Source organism: Brachyhypopomus gauderio, chromosome 17 (genome assembly GCF_052324685.1).
Source record: "Brachyhypopomus gauderio isolate BG-103 chromosome 17, BGAUD_0.2, whole genome shotgun sequence".
In the NCBI taxonomy this organism is placed as follows: Eukaryota; Metazoa; Chordata; class Actinopteri; order Gymnotiformes; family Hypopomidae; genus Brachyhypopomus; species Brachyhypopomus gauderio.
Window position 1 is genome coordinate 16,636,539 of NC_135227.1, and position 26,148 is coordinate 16,662,686.

The 26,148-nt window shown below is 39.9% G+C and overlaps 1 protein-coding gene across 1 annotated transcript in view; it reads right to left on the reverse strand.

The window, feature by feature from the left end:
* Positions 1-17,950, reverse strand: part of LOC143481187 (ral GTPase-activating protein subunit alpha-2-like) — a 51,678-nt gene extending 33,728 nt beyond the window's left edge. The window contains 1 exon segment of the mRNA XM_076979134.1: positions 17,608-17,950. Coding sequence (XP_076835249.1) covers positions 17,608-17,713 — 106 coding nt within the window. The 5' untranslated portion in view covers positions 17,714-17,950.
* Positions 17,951-26,148: the final 8,198 nt, after the last annotated feature.

The window sequence follows — 26,148 nt, forward strand, 5'->3', positions numbered from 1 at the left end:
ACTGTCTAACTGAAAACCAATTTGTCATTTTATTTAACCTAATATATACTGACAGAATTAAGCCTAAAGATACAAGTATTTAAAAAACAATGCAAAGGATTTTCAGTCTTATTCATTGTTTCTTCATTGACTTTTATACTGATAAGATATCTTGTTATATCTAGTCTGTGTAACAAAAGACAGCAATAACACATTTACCAATAAATGTTTGTGGAATTCTAATCTTACACTTCACATTATTAACCCAACATCCATCTTCGGAAAGGTTACAACAAATTTACAAAAGAATAACAATGTTCCAGAATGTTCCTTGGCAAAGCTGCCACTAAACAACTTAATACTCCAAATCAGGGGTCACCAACCTTTTTGAAGTTGGGAGCTACTTCTTGGATACCAATTATTGCGGAGGGCTACCAGAAAGAAAGTTGTTGGGGGGGGGGGTTGGGTTCGTGTGCGCGTGTCAATTGCTAAGCGGGAAGACCGCTAGCAACTGCGGACAATCGCTAATAGCAGCAAAAACATAAACGATGCAGCGCTTTGGTGCATGGCAATATAGTGAGCTGTTTTTAAAACAAGCCCGCGGGCGACTCATAACGTCTTCGCGGGCGACATGGTGCCCGCGGGCACCACGTTGGTGACCCCTGCTCCAAATGTTAGGTTATATCATTACATTTACGGCATTTGGCAGACGCCCTTATCCAGAGCGACTTACATTTTTTTTCTCATTTTTATACAAGTGAGCAATTGAGGGTTAAGGGGGCTTAACCCTCAATGACTGAGGGGCACCTCAGTCATGGCCTCAGGTCTGGGAATCGAACCCACTACCCTCCGGTCACAAGACCAGTTCTCTAACCACCAGGCCATGAATGCATCTATCATCTACAATGATATATCAAGTTTGAGCATGCCCAGTGTTTACAGTGAAGGTAAAAAAAAAAACTACTGTGCAGTACAGTCTGCTGGTGTGTTTCTGATCTCAAATGGAATGAGGAGGCGTTGATTCATAAGCGGCACAACCCAAGAAGGGTGTGAGTTTGAAATGTTCCAACAATTAAAAAGCACAAAAACGGATGCTGCCCATGAATGCCAAGGGTGTTCATCTGCTTGTCTAGTCCACATCACCATCTGGCAGGTATCCATGACTTAGCATGGCAACAAATACATGCTCCGTATTCACAACAAAGCCAAGAATGACATCACGCCTGACCCTCCCTACAGCTCTACATACCAACATCCTACACCCAAAACTAAGGTCACGTTCAGGGCAGTCTGCCGATGTGGTGTTCTGTGTTTGTACCTGCATTTTTATTCTCGTGTCCAAACCTCTGCAGTCTGTGAAGACTAAGGTTATGATGTAAACAATACTGTAGTGACATTCATTATATGAATCAATTTAACACAAACTCATTGCAAGACATGCGTTCATAGTGAGGGAAGTGATCACATGCTAATTGTGGGATTGCTTATTCCGTGCTGTCACTTAAAGCATGTAAAAGACATGCAGACAGAAGCTGGCCTCTCCCTTTAAAGCCCCAGTCCACAGCTCTTGGGAAATGCTAGCATTTGGTGCCAATTTGCAGCAGTAGTGCTGGCCTGATTTCTGATAGCACTGGGACTCAGAATGGTTGACAGATAATTAAGAGGAGTAGATTTCACAGCTGAAATGCCCTGCTGGAACGGTGCTCTGAGCCAGGATCCATCAGACCAGCACTGCATATATGCATTTGAAATCCTGAAACCCACCAGTGCTGGGCTCCAAGTTTTAGTATGCATTCAGTGGAACTGGATGTTTGGCGCCTTTTGTTATTGATGAAAATCAAACGAGCGCTCTTGTGCTAGGCTTAACCTAAACATGAGAATCATTGCGTTAACAGATCAAAAGTTATTTTTTCCCAAAAAGTCCTCATTCCAAATGAGGAATGAAGACCTGTAGGCTATATCTTTACACTTTTACTGCCAAGTGAAAGTGATAGCCTGAAATGAATTCTAAAAGGACAGTTGCTATATCACATAATACGCTGCTTACAGATAATAGTTCTCCAAAAAGTAGATACTGTCTGTCTTTTGCCCAAGGTGAAGAGACAATGCAACTGGTTGCAGTTTCCATGAGAAACTGTACAAAGAGTACACTCACATTTTCCAAGCACCAATCCCTATTTTGGCTTTAAATATTCATGCAACGTCCAATTCTAGGATAATTTTAGAGCTTCAAACTGGAAAAGCTTCAAAACTGGACTGTGAACACTGCACAGTCAGAAAGACCCTTAGACCACTTACGTTTTCATATCATGAACTGATCAAATACTGAAACTGTATTGCAGAGCTGAAACCACGTAGTCAGATTGAACTTTGTACATTTGAGGACTGCTTCAAATCTCCAAAGGTCACTCGGCGTCAGATCTCTGGGAACTGACACAGATCAGGGAGTGATTTCAAAATGCTGGGGGGTCTTTTGGAATAGTAAATTGGATGCAAACAAAATGTAATTCTCAACTTAACTAATTTGGTTTGCCTTAAAGATCCATTAAGGAAAATATGGTACTTTTAAGAAGTAATCCACCCTGAAAGAAAAGGTAATATCTCTCACCAGAAAAGTAATTTGATGCTCAATAATAATCAAGACGCAGTTTGATTTGTTTTTCCCCCCCACAGCTTTACCATTACAAAATGCCACAGACATATCTGTGATTTGCAAGTATTAATTTTATGATTATGATTAGACTTTCTGGCCTTTAATTTACTTCCCTTTCCAAATCACTGAAGTATACTGCAACAATGAGATGTTCACTAACCTCCGTAAGATCTGAGAGAGTTTTAAAGTGTGCTTATGGCGCAATCAGCACAATAACTTTGAAATCTGGTGGTGAATGTATAACATATGGAAACTTAGACTGGGTATGGATTGCAAATATACATGTATATATTTCTATTAGGCTTTGACTTGTATTCCAAGTTCTCCCATACTTGAGGACAAAAAAATTATTCCCATATAAATAAATAACATTTCCTGATGCCACAATTCTTGACAAGCAATGCAGGAAACTGATATAAAACAGGACCAACCACATGTTGAATAGTACAAAAGAAGTACATATTTAGCTGACAATGAACTTTACAAATGGCAAATTACAGAACCAAAACCCCAGTCACACACAGCAATATAATATGATGAGCAAAGCCCTTATCAGTGTGTGACACACGCTGTGCCATTCTGCACTCCTCATTGTGTTGGGGCTCTTCCTGAACAACACGCTGACTCATCAAAGGAGGGAGAGAGTCCGGCAGCACATATATCCTCAGGGGGAGAAATAAATGTGATCTATCATTTGTGTATAGGTGGAGAAAGAGAAAGGTCCCAAATGACTGCATCCTGTGTTGAAGCTAATGTGTCTGTGTGTGCATCCCAGAAGAGTTATACTGGCCCTCTAACAAGGCCATCTCAAACACTTCCTCTCCATTTCCTGCTATGTCAAATGTGCACTGAAATATTTCAGCCCAATTTAGAGTCCCAGGAAAATGAAACATTAAAGCAATACGAAACTCTGTTTACATCTCAGGACTGTGGGAGTGAAAATTAACAACTTTTAATAAATAATGCATGGAAAATGCATGGTGACAAAACACACATGATTATATAAATTATTATATGAATCACATACATTTACATATGTATCATGACAGCATTTTATTACACCAATATAAATCATGTGAGAATCTATTTTCCACCTTGCAAGTAAAATAAAGTGATTTTTTGGAAAAGCCTTTATTATAATATGGTTGCCTCTAATAATTGGAGACGTGAACATGTCCAGACTAAACAATCATAATCAAACTCATGTTGAATAGCAAGATGATGATAATTGTCAACAAGTGGAGAAAACATGACCCAACTGTGCCATTACCAAGAAAAGAATGTGTCTTCAACATTGAGGAGAACACTGGTCTGGGAGGCTGCCATGGTACGTCTAAGGATTCTTCTGTATATAAAGTTACTTCATGATTACAACCATCTTATCCATGTGGGGGAAACAACGTGGCCTTTTGCTTTTTTACATTTTTGCTGGGATGCGACTGAACACTGATAGAATGTGGGACTCACGCTGCATTGTTCGTTAAGTGCACAGCAGGGCTGAGTGCAGAAGCTAGCCAACAGATCAGAATGTTTCTCTTCCGATGATAGTGTGCGCAGTCAGTTTGATAACCAACAAGCTGTGTTTAATTTTCAAATGAGGAGCTTGGGAATTAGCTTTGATCAATAGTCTAATTAGAATCAATCTCAAGCCTTTCCTTTATCTATAAGGTCTTAGAGAATGTTGTTGGTCAACACCAAACCCCTAAGAATCACATACATATATAAACCTGCAGGTTTAGGGACAACACCAAGACTGCTGAGCCAAGAGTGCTGTGCACCACACGATCATTTGTCATTTGCTTACCTAAATGTAACTATAAAAAACCTCTGTGCCACTGTTGACTAATCTTTTCTTCCAATCTAGGGGTCTAGACTTCTCCAAATTGCTTTGTGTTGATGTCGGAAATGAATGTGCTATACTGAGTTGAACCTTTGAATAATGTTAGAATGGGCATGTATAGCTCTCAGAGAAACAGGCTGTTTTTTGTTTACTGATTTTATTGCCAATGTCAGAACTCTGAAGTTTACAAGCATCTTAACCCTCTACTGCACGGTGTTGCCATATGGCAACATACCATTTCTTTGCAATTTCCTGGTATTTAAAAAGAAACTTCAATACTGATTGGCTTTTACATAGAACCTGGGGCCTTAGTTTAACCAATTATGTGCTTGGGGGACATCACATGACATTTATTCCTTCCAAAGTCGTGCTTTTTCCCACACTGTTCCCATACTGAGGTCACCTGACGAAGAGCTGCTCAATCTACAATGATTTTGCCATTTTTTCGTCCATTTACAGCATTACAAAAAATACTGACAGATTCTGTGGGGCGTTATGACTTAATTTTATTAGAAAAATGTTTAAATTATGATAATATTGTCTTTTTATTCAAAAAATTAGGTGCGTTGCCAAATGGCAACATTGTGCAACAATGGAACAATATAGTCAGTGGAGCTAGACAGACACATAGATAGATAAATGGTGTAGGACTAGACAGATATGTTTACAGATATGCTTATATGCTTACAAATATGTTTATTCTTTTGTGTACCATGTCATAAGATAAATGGCACAAAGTGGTAGGCCACGTAAACTGACGGAGTGGGGTCAGTGGATGCTGAAGACCTGTGAAGAGGTCGCCAACTTTCTGCAGAGTCAATCACTACAGACATCCAAACTTCATGTGGCCTTCAGATTAGCTCAAGAACATTGCACAGAGAGCTTCATGGAATGGGTTTACATGGACAAGCAGCTGCATCCAAGCCATGCATGTACAAGTGGAGGGAGATTATGGTGTGGGGTTGTTTTTGAGGAGCTGGGCTTGGCCCCTTAGTTCCAGTGAAAGGAACTCTGAATGCTTCAGCATACCAAGACATTTTGGACAATTCCATGCTCCCAACTTTGTGGGAACAGTTTGGAGCTGGCCCCTTCCTCTTCTAACATGACTGTGCACCAGTGCACAACGCAAGGTCCTTGGAGTAACGCAAAGACATGGATGGTAGAGTCTGGTGTGGATGAACTTGACTGGCCTGCCCATTACCCGATAGAACACCTTTGGGATGAATTAGAGCGGAAACTGAGAGCTAGGCCTTCTCATCCAACATCAGTATGTGACCTCACAAATACGCTTATAAAGAATGGTCAATATTCCCTATAAACACACTCCTAAACCTTGTGGACAGCCTTTCCAGAAGAGTTGAAGCTGTTCTAGATGCAAAGGGTGGACCAACGTCATATTGAACCCTATGGATTAGGAATGAGATGTCACTTTTTATTACAAATTTCTCATTGATTAATCAATTGTAACATTTTCCAGTGAACAAAACTAATTATACTCATCTATGAAAGTTCTATGATCTGTATGATCTTGTTTCCATTGTTGCACAATGTTGCCATATGGCAACGTACCAAAACGTACCCCTTAAAAAAACACTGTAAAAAATTTTTACATGTTGGTGTAATAATGCGTGCAGTAGAGGGTTAAAAACATGAGCTGTTCATATGGCAGCAATTCATAATATATTTTAATATGAAATGCTGCAGTTTTAGTGCAGATTTCTGTAGAAGATCCATTTTAAACTGAACATTTAAGAATGTTATTCTGCATAATAAACCTCCCCGAGTAATATACTCCCTTGATCAATGGTTTATTTATTTCCTTACATATTGTCAGCACATATTTTTCAGAATTGTTTTTCTGATTACACTAGATATACATCTTGTATTACAGAAATGTGGGCTATGCCGGGTGTCAAACACCAGATGTGGTATATTAAAGGCCCACCAAGAATTCTCCCTCAAGATTAGGCTTACTAATAACATTTCACATACAATTTAACCTAAATAATTATTAATCTTCCTCAGTAGGGTCAGATGCAGTTTGAGCAGTTTTGATGTCTGTTTGAGCAGTGGTGTGTCTAATTTGCACATTATTGTGAATGTATTTCATAATTTATGTAATGTATAAAGGTCATTTTCATTTACGAAGATACCAGTGAAACACTAGAAAGTTCAAAAGACACATGAGCTCATGTATCTAGTGCTTAAATGAGTTAATAATTAGCACTTCAATCAGTAACATTTTCTAAAATTGTACTATATAGAATTCTACAAAATGTCAGAACCAATGTATCAGTACAGTGCCAGCAAATGGTTTGCTCTTGTGCGTTTCTGTGTGTGGCAAGCAGTGAAAACTAAAGAACTGGATCACATCTCTTCAGCTGGTTGTACGTCAACAAACCCGTCAGAGCTCGTCAAGCTGCTCTCTACACCCAAAACACGCACCGCTCCGGCAGACTGACCCGTCAGACCAATCTGCACGGTGTCATGGATGGAGGGAGAGGACGTGCTCTGATGGACACGAATAGAGGAACTTACAGGAGGATAACATTACAGACACCCTGGCAGTCCATGTGCATGCCACCTTGAAGGGTTTCTGTAACCTAAAATTGGTTCTGTAAAAGACGGCACCTACGTAGGGAATTGTACTGGCAGATAACATGCAAAAGAATTATGACAAATGTGCATTCACTTTAAGCATGGACAAAATGTCCATGTGTCAGAACTGAACATACAGTATCACATATATGTAGTAAACACACAGCAAAAAGTAGCAACTCGGTGGGCTTTGACCTCACATGGTCGCTGCTGCGCTTACACAATAAACCAAAAACCTGTTCTGCAGCAAAATCTTACCAAACAATGATGACACTGCACTTACAATAAAACTCCACCTACAATAAAACTCCACCTCTTTCCAATACCTGAAAAACACCCGGAATGGTTCAATTTGAGGAATTATTAAAAAGGTGAAATCACCAGGGAGATATACACAATCTGCTGATCCAAATGCTATTCAGCTACTTAAAGAAAGCAGTCTTGGACAGCATAACTGCATTCACCGAATATTTGAATATTACCACAGTTATGATAATTTGAAAAAACCAGCACCTCACTGCAAGAACGAGTGTGTAGTCTACTATTTAGACCCTCCTCATTTTACATGCTGCCATCCCAATGTATTCCCAGTTACAAGCAATACTTGTTCACTTTACAAAGGGTTTTTAAAATCAAGGTATACTGTCCTTAATGAGATAAAATAGCTACAAAATGTCTTAAGCAGTTTGAACAGCAAAACTACATAAAATGCATGGGCTACATCTGATAATCTGTGGACTGTATTGCAAAAGTAAATTGAGAACTGGCTAAGAATATGAGCATATTTCCACTAGCAGCTGTTAGACTCGTAAGTGAGAAAAACACCACCAGTGAAAGTTGGAAGATATTCAGTGTGTGGCACTCAGAGCAAATAATATGCTCTCTGGTATCTAAGCATACCGTTATATGAAAAAAGAACCATTACAGTAGTAGTAGTAGTAGCAGCTGTACTGAAGCATCTGAATATTCAGTAGATTAGCAAGAGATGTTTAAATAACTGCATAATTATAATCTGATTAGTGCAGTTGTTTTTCACTTTGTGTGTCTAACCTGAGTACTCAATGAACATGTAGCCAGTTTAATATATGCAATATTTACATACTCAACAGTTATATACATGCTGTTGACAAAATTCTGTAACTGGATCTTGGTTAGGGTCAGGATTAGGATTAGGAGGTAAGGACCCTCAAGAGAGTTAAGATCTTGAAGTTAAGGTTTGAGTTAGAATTAGGGTTAGGATTAGATTTGGGGTTGGGGTCGGGATTAAAGTTTGTTGAGTTGGTTTGATGTGTGATCACTGCTGTCTGACCCTTGAGCTGTTACTTTCTGCATGGTGTAATGAATAACAGCGATTGTATCCAAACTCTTCTCTGATTCATTCAACTATAAATATATCTATAAAGGACCACTCAAAATAAATGTTACCCAAAATGATTTAATATCAATTCAAAATTCACATTCAAAAGATGTTAGTAAATAAGATCTGATTTTGGACCCATGTTATAGACTAAAGTTCAAGCCATCTCATTAAAAGGTGCCATAGAATGCATTTATTCAGGGTTTTTAATTTGCAAGCTGAAGACTATATTGATACATCTTGGGTTGATGTGAAAAATTTCATGATGTTGTTTGGGAAACCCATTTACAACCCTGTGAGATGGACCTAGAATGAAATAACCTGTTTGTAATATGATTATTTTTTGTGAGCTTGTGAATAACTGCTGAGTGCTGCTCTGATTGGCTGGTTTATGGCAAGGCACCACGATGTCTCACACAGAATCATCAGATCAAAATTAATTATTATCCAACTGTAAGAGGTGAACCATAAAGTGTTTAACCACGTATGTTTGAGCCTGCACTTGATAATTCAGTTCTCAAACAACAGTGGTTTCTACTTCTGTGATAGAGAAGCTAACGACTTCCAGAAATAGCAAGTCAGCAACATATCGAGTGGATATCTTTAAGCAACCAAACCAGCTAGTTTGCTTCCGAGTTGTATCTTGGTGATGAACTATTCATTTGAATTTTAATCCCTAACCAAGGGATTAACAAATATGCATCTTGTATTGTAGATTTATTTAACAACACAGGCTATTTCTTTGAATGGGACACAGACAGGAAAATAAAACGAACCTCCATGTAAAGCTAGCATGATACTTGGTGCATCCTATTAGCCACTTTTACCTATACTTTACTTGACCTCAACCCAAAGCAAACTGGATTTATGTCACTATGAAACCTTCAATGTGACATTACAGGGCTTCAACTGACAAAAAGTGGGTAAAATATTCATAGCTAGCAGTGCTAGCTATGGTAAATGTGAATGTCAACCATGCCTGATGCTCCACTCATTTTAATCTTCACAAGACCTGTAGGTCTGTTGAAGTTTGGGCCGTGCAGGTGCATATTAATATTGTCTGTGCTTGAACGCGAGTTATACATCATTTGTCATCTTTAGCAAACCAAAGATTTGAGCTTCCATATCTGGAAGGATCTAGCTTGAAGTAGTAAATGGGTAAATTAATAACTACCTAATGATGGCATTTTCTTTAGTGTTACAGTTCTAAATGTTATTAACCGTTACCAAGTGTTAAGTACTTGCTAGCTAAATTAAACTGAACTTCAATGTCTTTATTTTGTTTTGTACTTGGGCAACAATGTTTAAATGTACTAAACAGAGGTGGGGACTCGAGTCACATGACTTGGACTCGAGTCAGACTCGAGTCATTAATATTAAGACTTTTGACTTGACTTGAAAAAATATTCAGAGACTTAGACTTGACTTGGACTTTTACACCAATAACTTGGGACTTGAATTGGACTTGAACCTGTTTACTTGCAAAGACTTGATTTTTTTTACACCAAATCTAAATTTTAAAACGCATATTAATATTTATAAAGTGCGCCCCATTAATTTCATTTCCGTCCTTCTGACGCAGACCAGTCCTCTGCTTTTCCATACTCTGTACGTGTGTGCATGAGCTGCAGCACAACCAATCAAATGGGGGGTTGGCGAACGTAAATTTTTACCGGGCGGGGTGTAAAATGGACACAAATTAAGTATTATATCGCGATCGATCGATCGCCAGGGGTTGGTGCCAGAGCGAACTAGTAACTCATTGAATCATAGATGTGGATCAGAGGTAAATAAACTAGATTTTTTTTCCGTCGTGAGAAATCGGACGTGTGGCGTGAGAGCGTGTGAAGACGGTCAAATGCGTGTGTCTCACGCTCAATGCGTGAGAGTTGGCAACCCTGGGTTCTGTATCTGAACTCGGGGAAGAGAGCCTCTCTCTGTCACCATCATAATATCCAGTTCTATCTCAGCATGGATTGTGTATTTGAAGACATCTACGTCGAGAAAAAAATATATTGACAAAAGTGGAGCGAGTTTTCAGCTATGGGGACATCATTCATCGTGCACAAATGACATACAGACTTTTGGCCAGGAAATGCAATGCAGAATAGTTTACTGAAATGTCTAAAGTTGCAGATTCCTGTTAATTGTTCAGTTCTTATATTTGTTTGTCTTGTGTCACTCACACATGTTCTCCAAGAAACCAGATAAGAGAAGAGAGGGAAAATGCTGTTATGGTTCTTTGTATTGTACTGTGAAAATATCAGCACTTTTTATTTGAACATGGAGTTCTACTTATGACTTTTTCACAGAATATTTATTTCTGGAAAATTGTAGTTTAAAGTATGAATATTTTTGCAGCTAAGTTTAACAAATTGAACTGTGCAATAAAGAGGTGTAATTTTAATTTTTTTTAATACTTCGTGTTTTCAGTTGCACATGTTTTATCAAGATTTGAGGAGAATACAGATTTTAAAAAGAACGCATGTCTATTATTTACATTTAAAATATACCTGCAACATTGGTAAAAAAAAAAAAAAAAAAAAAAGACTCGAAAGGACTTGAAATTCCAAGTTTCAGACTTGGGACTTGACTGATGCCTGTCTTGACTCGAGACTTGACTTGACTTGAGTGTCTTTGCTTGAGACTTGACTCGGGACTTGAGGTATAAAGACTTGGACTTACTTGAGACTTGCAAAACACTGACTTGGTCCCACCTCTGGTACTAAACAAATAGCACTACTCAAATTATATACATCATAATATTTTCTGCAGCATCATTCGGTAGCTAGCTGGCTAAACACTTTTCCAGAATCAGAAAATGTTGGTGACATTTTATAAGACTATAATGGTGCAAACCAGAGTGTCTTGCATCTTTTGATCTGGGCATTTTCCTTGTATGACACAATGACCATCCCATGGATTTCACTGGTCAGAGTGATGGTTAGAGTGCTGAATTTACATTAAGTATATGAACAACTAAAAAATTAAAGCCTAAAATACCTAGATAAATGTTTATTGTAGCCACATAAGTGAGTTTTCTCCATGTTAAAATGGAAGATAATTCATTAATTGTTTTATGGACAAGTAAGCAACTGCCTTTCAAAGAAAAGCTATACCAAAGAAGAGCAGTCTAGAAAAGATTGTAAACAGTGACTATTTACCTCGGATATAAATACACTAGCAGATGTGTTCACAATGACCAACGATGGCCAAACTATTACCTGCTGATAAAATTTTTTTTATGTCAAGATTGCTTTTTTAATGCGTTCTTTCTCCTTTGACTATTTTTGGTTTGTTTTTCTACATCAAACTATTAATATAACTGAAGACACAGACATGCAGCAAAGAATCGTAGTGGTTGGGCAAAGTGGCCAGAGTTGTGGCCCGAGACAGGAAGGTGGCAATGTGAGACAAATGAAGTGCTCAGATCAAAGCTCAGTGTTGTGTTCCAGCCCAAAACAGAGGCTGCATGTCTCATGTCTCACGTCCACTTCAAATTCCTCTCTTAATAAATCAGGGAGTAAGAAACTGGCAGTGTTACAAAGATGTTATACATTTTTAAATACTCTCTTTTCTACTTTACTAATAACTTGTAAAAGTAATGTATATTTAATATGGCATTGTTTGATGTTCTCTATTAATGTTTCTTAGGCATTACACACACACACACACACACAGAATATAAATGTATGCTCATACATATGGAAAGAAAATAAAAAATTTATCTCCATTGCCATGAATTTAATTCAGTACTAAAGATGTACATTCTACAAAAGCATGCAAGCATTATTGTAAGCATTACTTTTAAATGCCTACATCAGAGGATATTAAGCATTTATTTTAAAATGCAAAAACTTTACACAGAAAATAAATTACAATGTTCATAAGCCATCAACCATGGACCACGGCATCATCTACCAGCCCAACCCTGCTTCCAACATAGTCTTACAACAACGATGTATCTACCGCACCTAGGCTACTCCGTGAACACGACCGGTGTCCCTTCTATTATTTAAATAAGTGCAGAATGTGGTTCTTTTCAACCAACCAAGTATATAATAAATATTTAGTCTTCAGTATTTTTTATTTTATTTGCTGTAACAAGAAATAGCACTGTGAATAAAGCTGTGAAGAAAGGCCAAGTTACATGCATCTCTGCTATGTCTGCTATGCCAGCTTCTGCAAACCTGAGTGAGGAAAATTTGAAAGAAAAAGAAAAAAAAAAGAGATCTCTAATAGTAGATAATAAGCGTGAGTCCTAGATAAGCATAGTAGCCATGTTGGTTATTGGTCATTGGCAATGGGCTCCTGTTGTTTTCTCCATAAAGAAATAGTGGAAAGAGACACTATTCTCAGTTAACATGTTTAAAACACAACCACATCAATGTCATCCCTTGGTTAAGCAGTGAACCACCCTTGACAGCAAACTGACTCACAGCTACCTCATCAACATGCTTCGGGTGTGAAAGTGAAGTCAGGATGCCCCATTCTTCATTCAGCTGCTCCCTACTGCTGCACCTCCTCTGCGTTATCTAACAGACATGAACAACGCATACTTCATACTTTAAAAAAAACAAGGAGTAGCCTCCAACCAAAGATAAAGAAAGAGTCTTGCTTTTTTTTACTGGGAATGGACCATTTATACCGCACTATTCACATTTGGCACAGTAGCTCCGTGTGTCTTTTCTGATGTGCAACAGGGGACTACTGCTCGAAGAGAAAAGTCATACTAACATACTACCCTGTTATTTCTGAGGTGGAAGTAAGAAAAATGTATGAAGAAGCCTGTCTGCGGTTAGCTTACCTTTTACTATTTAGTAACATAACATGAATATGATAACCTGATGCAACTTGTAATGGCCCAGCAATTTCACGAGCAGGTCTCTGCAAAAGAGCTGGAAGAAACTGTACCCAACCCATTAAGAGTTTCCTCAACAACATTTTCCAACTTAAGGGCATAGATATTGGTGTTGGCTTTCTTAACAGAAGACAAGGCGTTACACTTAAAACTGTTATCTCAAAACAAGCTTGACCGCTCTTTACCACTCCCTCTCCTGGCAAGGCACCGCCAGACTTTAACAAGACGAAGTTGTGACAGACGTCGTCAACATAATGGCAGCGGCAGACGTTGTCCTCTTAATGGATTCTGAATGTCACCTAACCTGTACTGCACCACCTCCTTGCCTATCACAACGGTGCTGACTACACTGTCCATGAGAAGATACTGTATGAACAGGCTGTTTTATATTACCATGTGTAACTCAACAGTGAAAGTGCTGTGATATGATCCTGACATTTTAATTAGAATAAATTTATCATATTAGTATACAATAATGCATATGGGAAAAACAGATTAAGCAACAGAAGTAATCTACAATAGGAAACAAATAGTCAATATAAATAATCAATATAAAACCTTGCCTAGTAGACCTATTTGTTGCAAGGCTCTGTCCTTACACAAAGAGACTTCAAACCTGATGGTGCTTTGCATCAACAAGCAGACATGCAAACAAAGATGCAAATATAATGGAAATATCCAGATCAGTACATAACCTGAAAGGACACATGTCACCAACTTTCCTGACATAACATTAACATTGTTTTCCTCAGATTATTCACATGCAGGGTATTAAATACAAGTATATGGAGTAATATGAAATCAAGGTTATGCATAACAGCCTGATCTCCATTTCACATTAGTAACATTTGGCATGTCTCCAATACTAAACCAAGAAATACTGGACTTGAGTGCTTGCTTGTTGGCAGTTAGGCTACACTGTCTGACTACACTGTCTGACGCAAAAGGTGAAAGCTCCATAAACATGTTTAATATCATCATCATCATCAAAGAATAACTCAATATAATAATGAAAAACAGTATGTAAGTGAGCACTGGGGAGAGAGACAATGAACCTGAAATACTGCCAGCACTCACTGGAACCAAAATGCTCTCTTCTCTGTTGTAGTCATGTTGACTGTTGGCCTTGTTATTCTAATAGGAGGGTGAGTAAAAGACAGGCTGTGTGTGATCAGGTGCTTCAGTAATTACCAAACTCGGCCATGCCCAACCAACCATGACAATCACACAAATCGGCTTTCCAACTTCAACCCAAAATCTTTGGACAGTGGAATCAAAATCAACCAAACTGGTGTAAATTTTGCAGATGCACCATAAATCAAGCAATTAATTAAGCTTTAATCGACATCCATTAGGAAAAGCCTAGAAAAAAAGTAGCGATTTCAGGATGAGGAATAACATCTGAAAGGGGAAGAATAAAACAGAGTAAGAGAAAGGAGGCCTGACCACACAGCACACCACCACTCATCCTCACTTCCTATCTGTACAGGAAGCAGCCAGTGGAGGAAATCCTTCCTTTTATGAAAACAGCACCCCATGAGGCAAGAGTGTTGCAAGGGCAAAGCACAAGACCTAGCAGGGCAAACAGATGGGACTTATCTAGCCTAACACATGCAGACAAAAACAACACGCTGGGAAGTTATAAGTAATATTAACTGGTCTATGACCTCAGCTCAGCGGGATTGACATTGAGCCAGGACTGCAATCAGCAGGAAAGGCCCTGATCCACTGTCCTCACACTGAGTGGACATAAGACTTTCAAAGCAGTGCAGACGTCTGCAAATCTGGGGAGGCTTTAGCATATTTATTTGAAATGCGTTAAAGTACAAACATACAGTTATGTCCTGTTGCTTGTACTTTCATGTTCAGCAGTGGTGCTTGTTTGTTTAAATAATTTCCTTTTAGATTAGGGCTGCAATAATTACTGCATGTGGTGCTTACTCACACAAAACATTTGTGATTGTAATTTGCAATGTTAGAATTTAACAGCTGACATTCACGAAATGGTTTTGTGAATGGCATATCTGGCAGATTCACAAGAACCTGGCAGATTCATAAGCAGGATGATCAAACACCATTCAGACAGACCGATACATAACAATATTACTGCTTGGCAGCCACTTTACTGTTTAAAAAATGTTAAATATTGTCCAGCACTAAATCAGGGTTTAAAAGCTTATACCATTTGCTACCACCATCATACCAGTCATGCAAACCACACTATTGTCTGCAGTAAACATGGTCCAACATGACAAACATAGTTTGGCTTGCTTCATCAAAAATATATCAGGACTATGAGTACTGGTTAGAAGTAGGCATTTTGTGCATAAAACCGATGGCAAAAAATAATAATTTCTTTCAGATGGTGTAAAATCGAGCTATTGCTGAGAGACTTCGATAAAGATCAATCTAGAAAGGGCATAACTTTTCAAAAACACACTTGCCAGATTGCTGAAGTACTGAACAGTCAAATAATGAAATAGGCTAATCCTCCTTTAGATCTGTTAAATTCTTCAGAACGTGTCATTTAGAACATGGTCTGTTTGATCCTATAACATAGATTATCCTATATATTGATGAGTAGGCCATCATGACAGATCATTGGTTTATTTTGCTTAAAACATTGTAGGTTAGTACAGACAACAGAAGGTGGATAATGTCATTTTTCTGTGGCATTTCCAAAGAACATGCCCCTCTAGCAGTAAATAATGATCATACCAGTAGAAATACTACCCAGATACCATCCCAGTAACTCTCTCATTAACAATCTCATTCATCCAGCTGAAAATGTCTGTGCTGTCACTCAATTTAAATTCAGCATCAGAACCAGAGCTATCAAACTTCATACTGCCAAAGCAAGCGAGGTACTCAGTCACCTGCATTATGTGATAACTTGTTAAAGTGCCCGAGTGACAATCAGAAGTAATGCAAAAATCTATCTGGAATCCAGAAGGGATGAATTGTTCTGTTCAGGTGTGGGGATGAAATGTGCTGCCATTTCTGAAAGGTAGATGCTTTCAACATAAAATGCATGCAAAAGCATGCAGTGAAACAAACCATCTCTTTGTATTTAACAAGGTTCGTAGTCTGGTTGCCTTGTTCATGTTGCAAAAACTAGGTCACATAATATCAGGGGGTCATATTTAATATGTACAAACATGAAGGGACAAGCTAGCATAACAGTTGAAGTCTCTAAAACAAGCATGCTGAGCTGGGCAGTCTATCAAAGCCCCTTGGAGCATTATATTCATCAACAATGCAGACCAATTTTTTTTTATATCAGAGCAGACTATTATTTTACTTAATATAGGAATTTAAACGTGGTGCAATTATTTAAATTAACCTGCCTACAAACTCAATTGAGACATTGGGCTGTAGGCTGTGAGATTATATTTGCAATTGCATAAAACAAACCTGACAACTTTTAACTGCGGGCACTGAAATGCAAAGTAGGCCTATACGTGGTCTGTGTATATACTGTATACATGTGTATATACGTGTATATACTGTATATACGTGTATATACTGTGTATATATATGTGTGTGTGTGTGTGTGTGTATATGTGTATATACTGTATATGTATATATACTGTATATATACTGTATATATGTGTATATGCAGGCGTCCAGCTCCTTCGCTCCAGTTAACCACTCTCCGTGGGGTTGACATAAGGATTATCTCAGAAACAACCGCACGATGCTGCAGGTGTTGCCAAAAGGTCCAAGAAAAGCAAACAGCTGTCACTCCGTTTTACAATACAAGAGGCGAGGAGTCTGTCTGGATTCAGAGCGGTTTAGTCCGCTACCTACGTGGGGGGGTTGGGGGGGGGGGGGGGTATCTGTCAACGGAGCTGTCAGGCAGGCTAGCCGCGCAGCTAGCTGCCGTTATGTGGTCGAATAGCAGGTGGTCTTGCTGGGGAAGCTAAGCTAAGCTAGCCGCGTCCAGGCTAGCCCTCGACCGGCTAGCTAGCCGAGCCAGGAACGGGCGCACTGCTAAACAATTACGTCCGAATGACACCTGACACCCGGCGGCATCGCGGGATGACTTACCTACGGGGGGACACACGACATGACGCACTCTTAAAATATTCTCACATTTATCATTTTTTATTTATTTATTGTATGGTGTCCGTATTAACACACACACAAACATCCAGCTCCGTTCAAATGAAACAAAGGCACGTCGTCTCGCGCTGCATACAGCTAGCCGGCTAGCCGGCTGCGTCCGTTGGGGACCCCGCTAGCTGTGCTAAGCTAAGCTAAGCTAAGATAAGCTAACGTTCCCCTCGGCGCCACGGCAACCGTCTCTCCTCACTCACCCAGCAGTGACCGCAGGTGCTTCAGGCGGGTCAGCACGTCCTTCTTTGGGTCCAGAACTTTCTGTGTAGATTTCTTGACGTCTCCATAGCCCCTTCGAGTGAACATTCCGCTGTAAAAGTCAATCTCGGAGCCTTGCCTTCACCTCCTCCTCACCATTCAGTCGGGAGTCCCGTGTGCCGTCCACGCACTGTTTGCTGTGGGCTGGTGTACTGCGAGCGTCCGCCTGTTCGTGGGTGTGTAAACACGGAAGAGGCCAAACGCGCCCCTATACGCCCCTCCACACCGGGCAGGTTGTTTAACCCTCACTAGACGAAAATGTAATATTCGTCACGTTGTCGTCTTTCCTTAGTCAAGGCGGATCGTAGGTGATAATCTTGGTAACCATTTATTTGCTTGAAAACAGATGGGAAAGATGACGATATGTGGGGTTTAGATGTAGTGCACCGTATTCTCACTCAACAGTAACAGCTGTCTAACTCTAAACTTAAACCTAAATACAATATATAACAGCAATAATAACATGATCATGCTCTAATAAATATTACTGGATATCTTGTTATACCAATACTTACATTTAACAACAACTTCCACAACTACTACTACAATAATAATAATAAGAAGAAGAAGAAAAAGAAGAAGAATTTGATCTTTGTCCATACTAACATAAACTTGGAGCTTTCCTTTATTTTAGTACTTTACTATTAGTTATTATAGTTATTTTATCAATGATGATGATGATGATGATGATGATAATACTTTATTATCAGATCAGATCTGAAATTTGTCAACGGAGACATCAAGGATGTCTCAGGATACTTGTACATAACAGATATTATAGTTCCTATAAGATACTATTACACTTACATGAGAATTGCTTTGCCTATGTTTACCTAATTTTACATTTAATAGCTGGTATTTAGTCTCAAATGTAAGACATACAAATATACATTCAAAAAATTATTTTGAAACAAAGGCATTAAAGTAACTGTTTACACTGTTGAATTTCAGTGTAACGTTTGCAAATACCTATAAATCGAAATAACACTCCAGAGTGCCATCTGGTGTTGATTTTATTGACTTGAGGTTTTATAGTTTTTTTAACCGATCCCTTATTTGCTGCAGTCCATGTTTTATGACTAGACAATTAGGCTAAAATATGTATGATAGATATTAAAATGAGTCAAGCAAGGTCACCTTGAGAGAAAAAGAAGCAACATGAGAATGAGAGCGGGGGGGGGGGGGGGCGTGTTTATTGCGACTGGGTCTGCACCCCTCTGTGCTAGTTTCTGCTTAGGCACAGTTGAAGGGCGCTAGGTCAAAACAGCTTTCTTTTTCTTTGGCAAGGACTCTCTACTGCCTTTAATTCAATCTGTCGACTGTAAGATTTCACTCACCAGTAAAAAAATAAAATATTATGTCAGACAGGCCTCCTGTGGTGTAAGTGAAATAAAGGTCTAGCTACATTAAGACAAGTTCAGCTTCCTGGGGATTTTAATTGTTTTTTTAACAGCAAATTAGCATTTTTAAGAGCAGTTCAGGCAGAAACTTGAGTTGATTGTAAAAAGAATGTTATAGTGAATATAGCTAGATGAGACTAGGTACTTGAATTAATTAAATAACTTGGACATACCATGCATGTGTTGGCTTTGTTTGTCCTTTAACAATTTAGGAACAAAAAAACAGACAGGGAGATTTTTTTTATTATAAATTTGTTTGTTTTTCCATAAAGAAGGTCATATAAACTCATCGGCCACTTTATTAGGTACACCTGTCCAACTGCTCATTAACGCAAATGTAGAATCAGCCAATCACATGGCAGCAACTCAATGCATTTAGGCATGTAGACATGGCCAAGACAGTCTGCTGCAGTTCAAACCGAGCATCAGAATGGGGGAGAAAGGTGATTTAAGTGACTTTGAATGTGGCATGGTTGTTGGTGCCATGCGGGCTGGTCTGAGTATTTCAGAAACTGCTGATCTACTGGGATTTTCACACACAACCATATCCAGTGAGCGGCAGTTCTGTGGGTGCAAATGCCTTGTTGATGCCAGAGGTCAGAGGACAATGGCCAGACTCGTTCGAGCTGATAGAAAGGCAACAGTAACTCAAATAAACAGTCATTACAACCAAGGCATGCAGAAGAGCATCTCTGAATGCACAACTTGTCAAACCTTGAAGCGGATGGTCTACAGCAGGAGAAGGCCACACAGGGTGCCACTGCTGTCAGCTAAGAACAGGAAGCTGAGGCTACAATTTGCACAGGATCACCAAAATTGGACAATAGAAGATTGGAAAAATGTTGTCCTGGTCTGATGAGTCTCGATTTCTGCTGCAACATTTGGATGGTAATGTCAGAATTTGGCATCAACAACATGAAATCATGGATGTGCAGCCGACAAATCTGCAGCAACTGCGTGATGCTGTCATGTCAATATGGACCAGACTCTCTGAGGAATGTTTCCAGTACCTTTGTTGAATCTATGTCACGAAGGATTATGGAAGTTCTGAAGGTAAAAGGGGGACCAACCCCCTTGTATACCTAATAAAGGTAGCGAAGTGTATTCTGTCCTAAGAATTTGCGCCTTTGTTCAGACAGACAGCAGATGGCGCTCTTGAACAGGCAAGAATTTAGTCTGCTGGATAACAGAATTCTGACCTGACTTTGAAAAGGTAAAATTAGCCGTTTCACTTCGCATTTAACCTGACTTTTTAAATTTGGAATCTCAACAGTTTCTTTCAGCAGTGCATCTTTTGACGGAACGCACAATCTTTCGTTAGCTTGGTGAAATAGGCTACGTTGGGCTTGTTTGTGGGTAGCGGATGCATGGATTATTTTAAGTTCAACAACGTCTTTCTTGATACTTTTAAAATTATTGCCCCCCACTATCTCAACACACACACACACACACACACACACACACATTAGTGTGAGCATATTTGAGACCAGCAGAGTTTAGAAGTCAGTTATCGAAATATATATATATATATATATATATATATATATATATACAGACATACACATTTAAAAACATGATTATAATCTCGACAAACTTTCTCTCTGAGTAAAAGTTTGAAGTTTAACAGAAGTTACATATATTTTGCGTTCACGGTGAATGTGGTGTTCCATGTTAATGTAAACTATGCACAAAACATCCTATAAATATTTAATTCAATACTACGGAATATGAAGACATTATTCTACAGCATTGGTTAATACGTTTAACATACTGCGTTATAGGTTTACACAGTTAATGTATCGGTGTTGAAGTAAATGACGTCCAAGGACGTACTACCAACCAAAAGGGGGCACCATCACCCTATAAATGAATCTCTAGAGGCATTTCACCAAATTTATTCCAAGGTTTGAAAGGCACTTGTCTGCACTAAATTCACATGTAGAGCTTGGAAACACTTGACTTTCCTCCCCGCGTGGTTATGGCTTTTCCTTTTTTGAAAATCTAAGTGTCATTAAAAGCTAATGCGCCCCATTATCCCATATTAAGATGCTAATGACAACGATGCCACCATTACACGTCAGTATGTCTGTCTTCGCAAAAAATAAAAAAATCCCACAGCACAATTTTCGTTTGAATATTACCTAAAGTAAATGGAACAACTGACCATCATTTATGCATTTACAGTGGAGCGAGCCAGCAGCATCACTGCATGAAATGATCCTCTCATGAGAGGATTACTAAAGAGCTGTTGATTTCAGGTCTTCAGTCAGGCACTAAAATACATTTAAACATTTCTGGGGAGAATTTATTCACATGCAGGGGAAACGGGTGAATTCAGTGGAGGTTCAAAGATAAAAAAAAAAAAAGAAATAATCTTTCCTTAGACAAGCCATTTGTCAGAACGGCAGCTTACTTAAAATATAAAAGCCACCCCTTCATTTGACCTCATTATCCTATTCCGTCATTAGAACACCCACACTTACGATGATTTTACTCAGCATTTAATTATCTTAAGTGTCAATTCCGCACAACCACCAGGGGTCGCTTTGGAGTATGTCTACTGTGTAGTAAAAGGTAGTCCACAAAATGCAAACTTTAATAATTTGATAATAAAGGTTTACTGAAATGATCTTTTAATTTGTTTCAGTTTTCCCCCAACAAAGTATTTAAAGCTATGCACAGATTTGACGGAACTGTTATAAGTGAACATGCAAAACAACTCAATGTTTTTGTTTTCCTTTTTGTGTTTAGTGTGGCATTGTGAAAATGTGAGCAGTTCAGTAGAGAGTAAGCATGTTTTTCAGATTCAGTGCTTATGGTTTGAATTTGAAACACTACATTTGGAACACTGAATTTCAAACAACAGTGGGGTTAACGAGATTGGCCTGCGTTTGAGTAATCAGAATCAGGCATATTACACTATGGTAGAATTTTTTACATCACTGCCTATAAAAATGTTGCACACACTTAATTAAATTCTGTCCTAAAAGCATCTTCTATCTGAGCCGATCATCTGCACTGAAATTAATAAGCAGAGGAAGAGGGAGTTATCACGGAGAGAAGGTGTTTCTAGCTGTATGCATGGCAGGGGTCTCTGTGTAGAAGCTGTGATACATGGGTACAGAGAAATTGGTTCTTCAGTATTTCTTGCTCATAATCTGATTCCAATTTCGCTAGTCATCACACTCTTAGAAGACGAAGGGGTAGACGGGTAACGGAAGCGCGTGCACTTTAATTGGGTTCACCTAAATGTAAAACTACCTTCTTAAGAACCATCTGGCGTCTTTGAAGCTCTTCACGGTGTGTTTTCTACTGTACATCAGTTCACCTGTTAAACAATGTTTCCATTCATCTGCTCATCATGGAAAAGATTGAATTCTTACCCAAGTTAGCAGCCTTCTATTTCAAAGTTAGACATTTATGTAGTGAATAAGGATGTAATTTTCAACAAGAGTGTGCTTGAAAAACAACACTGGTTTTCATGCCACTCTCGCCCCTGTCAGACCTGAGGGTCATTGGTGATTGTTAGATTTATTCTGCATGCACCCTGTGATTCTGCCCACCTGGTAGGCATAATGATCAACACAAGTTCCCAGTTTGATATAAAAAAGATCATATAATGTGCGTCCTACGTGCTACTGTAACTTTTGAATGCATAAACTAGCATTACAGGCTGCTAATCATTTGTACAAGGAATGAAGGACCTACTTTTATTTTGAATGGGTGATTGAGACATTCAATTAAATTGAAACTTTATTTTCAAAGAGTAACACCTAACATGGGAATTTACATTAGAAATGAAATGCTTTTCTTAAGAGGACGAAGCCAGCCTTGTGTAGAATAATACATATCTTGCACTGTCGAGAGAGATAAAACGGAAGGGAATCATTTTTTTGCAAAAGAAGGCCTTGTAAATGAATATCAGGTTATGAGTTTGTCTCTGAGCCAGGATCAATTGTCTACCGTTAAGAGCAGTAAAACAGAACGGTTATAGAGGAGGCCACCAACAACGGACCTGGCAACGCAGCAGAACTCGGAGGTTTAGTAGAGGCAGAGGCGTTCTCAGAAACATTTCTCAAGCTGTCCTTGGTAAGCATCTTTACAGGTTTCCTACCACACAGCTCGTCATCAGCCCAAATGCTCAAATATTTAAAGTGTAAATGGTCACATTGTCAATTCAGAGCTCTGTTCAAGGTAGACATTTTGGGACATTCTTCAGGGGAGTTTCCCATACAATATAATATATGGGGAATGTCTAATTAGATTTTGGAATACATATTTCAACATGTTACATAAAAAATAAGCCACAGTTTCATTGAAGAACAGATTATGGATTAAATGGACTGTATAGGTTCAAGGGATATGACAAGGGATATGACAAAAAAATAAAGTCTGTGTGGCTGATGAATGGCTTGGTGTGACTTCCTGCTGGGCCTGTGTTATTGATCATTTGGTTGTGCGGCTCCTTCCCGGTGCCGTTGGTGTCGGGCCGTGACTAGATCCACGACGAGGTCCACGCTGGCACACTGTAACTGCAGCAAAGCACAAACATTTCAGTGTCTCTTTAGGGGCCCATTTGGTTTCAGCCAGAATAGCCATATGTGTGATAACATCATTAGCCATCTCCCTCTCTAAGTTTGTTCGCTCCCTTTAAGGGATCCTTTCCAAACTCCTGGCTCCGTTTCTAGCCACAGGGGTGGGAAATAACAAGCACCAGTGGGAATAGAGCCAGTCCATCATGGGGCCAATACAGAACCATCCAGCGCTATGAAACTCCAGCACCGGCCCCGGGCTTTTTTGGGGCAGGCCTTGCTTCTTGTAGTAAAGTCGGTCTGTGAGTCACTTCAGTGAATTCCCCCCTCTTTGTTGTCGACTCCGAAATGCTAGAGAGGGCGACATCATCATTATCTCTTCTCCCCACCGAGAGCTCTCCTCCATGCCTGAACCTTCGCCCGGGTGCCCGGCTTGTTTTATCGGCCGCGTCTTCCCAGAGAAAGATCTCTTTCATCGTTGTCATCTACTGCATCCAGTGCAGGGCTGTGAAAACAAAGAGACGCTCTTTTGCTTTATTTCTATTTCTATTTTATTTATTTATTTTTCGCAGGAGCCTCGATGCGCTGACAGGAAATCGATAGCTGCCCTCGCACGGCTGGATAATTAACGCGGCACTTGTGCACCGCCGGTTCGCGGGCAGGAGCCCCGTGTCATGCGATTGTATCAGTTCAAATGCACGAGAGACACTGGACGGCAGATGAAAGTGTCAGGAGGAGAAAGGTAAACACACGGCCGTGGCGAGAGCACGTCGGCGTGGGCTAGTGCGCTCGGCCGTGCGTACGTGTGTACATTCATGTGGCAGAAGCACGTGTGTGTGGGTGGGTGTGTGTGTGTGTGTGTATGCGGCAAGGATAACGTATTTATTTGAGTTCTGTGTAAGCAATTTTTAAATAGCAGGTCTAACCGAAAAATACTTTCACTGAAGATGCAACGTTTCACTAGCAGAAAAAAAAATACAGTCAAAATGACCAGTCCCACATTAACCAGGAAGAGTGACACTTTGCGGATTTCCAGTGTGGACATGGTGGCAGTACAAACGCTGATAGATAGCAAAGAATAAAAGGCTCCTTGCCACAAACTTTCAGCAAATGTCAGCCTTTCATGGTGTTGAGAAGGCCCATTTCATATCTATTACAACAGGCTTTCCACGACTGATATTTCAGATTTTAGTGCTCCCTGTGCCGCAAATCCTCTGCCAATCTTCCCTATAAGAATCTCTGCCGGCTCCCCTGTGATGCATTCTTCCCCTCTGTAGCTCCCTCTCTCACTCTTTTGATGTGACAGAACAAACCACGACCTATTAGGATTAAGGCTTTGAAAAGATCTTTGATGCTGTTCAAGGTTCCTTTAAACTGGCGAGCTGACAATATGAGCAGTGTGGAGGCAGCCACTGAATGAGGTGATTGGTTGTCCTCGTTGAGGTTTAGTGCAGCAACCCCCCCACCACCACCACCACCACCACCACCACACCACCTTCACCATTCTGCCATTTCCACTCTTTAAAAAAAACAGAAAGAAAGAAAAGACCCTCACAGCGTTCCCGTCCAGCCGCAGTCTCTGGCGTGGCACTTCCAGACGGCTGTTTGGGTTTTGTGCCGCCTTGCTGAGAACTCTTCCAGCAGATGTTTTGGTTCCTTGCCCTCGCTGTATCTGAACTGCTGCCCGGAATCACCTGAAGACAATGGGTGTTTTGGGGGGTGGGGGGTTTGTTGTCCCCGCCCCCCCCTCCCCTTTCTTGTTCTCTTGAGGACACACAGTGTCAAAGACAGCGGCGGGCTGCGGCGCTGTGGAAATGTGAAGGACAGGGACAAATGCGGTGGCAAGTTATTCAAAAGAAGCGAGCTGTTGAAAACCCTTTTAAAAGGAGCGGGGAGAGAAACCCCCGGCCACTTTCTCCCAGCTAAATTGATTTTGACATGCACCTGTGAGTGGTCTTGTCTTTCCCTGAAACATGGCACCGTGGTGATTTGTCAGTCGCCTACACTGGATAAGAAATTAGGCCACTAAAGGAGATCTAACCAGCCATGTTTACGGAGCGAATGTTCAGAAGAGAGGACGCATCCCATCAAACGTGTAACGCTGCCGGGGTTGCCAGAATTCATTGACGACAACAGTGTTGTGGTATCATTTCAGCGTGCCCTAGTCTACATAATTACAGTGTTCTCTAGATCAATTCCAAACTCTTTTTTTACTTTATTCTCTGAGCATAAAATACTTACGCGCATGCATGACAGAAAAAGAGTCATGTCATCTAACAGTCCCCATTTCTATCACATTATCTGGAAACCTCTCTGAAAATGTAATTGCTGTTTCTGCCTCACTGTAATGGACTAGTGGACATGATATCGAAATTCCAGTGAAATATTCTTAGAGAATAGAGCAGGGGAAGTGGTGAGGATCCCATTAAGATATGGCCTCTCTCTCCCTCCCACAGCCTCTGGCTGAATCACATCGAATACATCTCGGTAAATGACACTGATGTCTGCCTCGCACTAACGTCTAGAGCTGGATTGCTCCCTCCCACAGAGG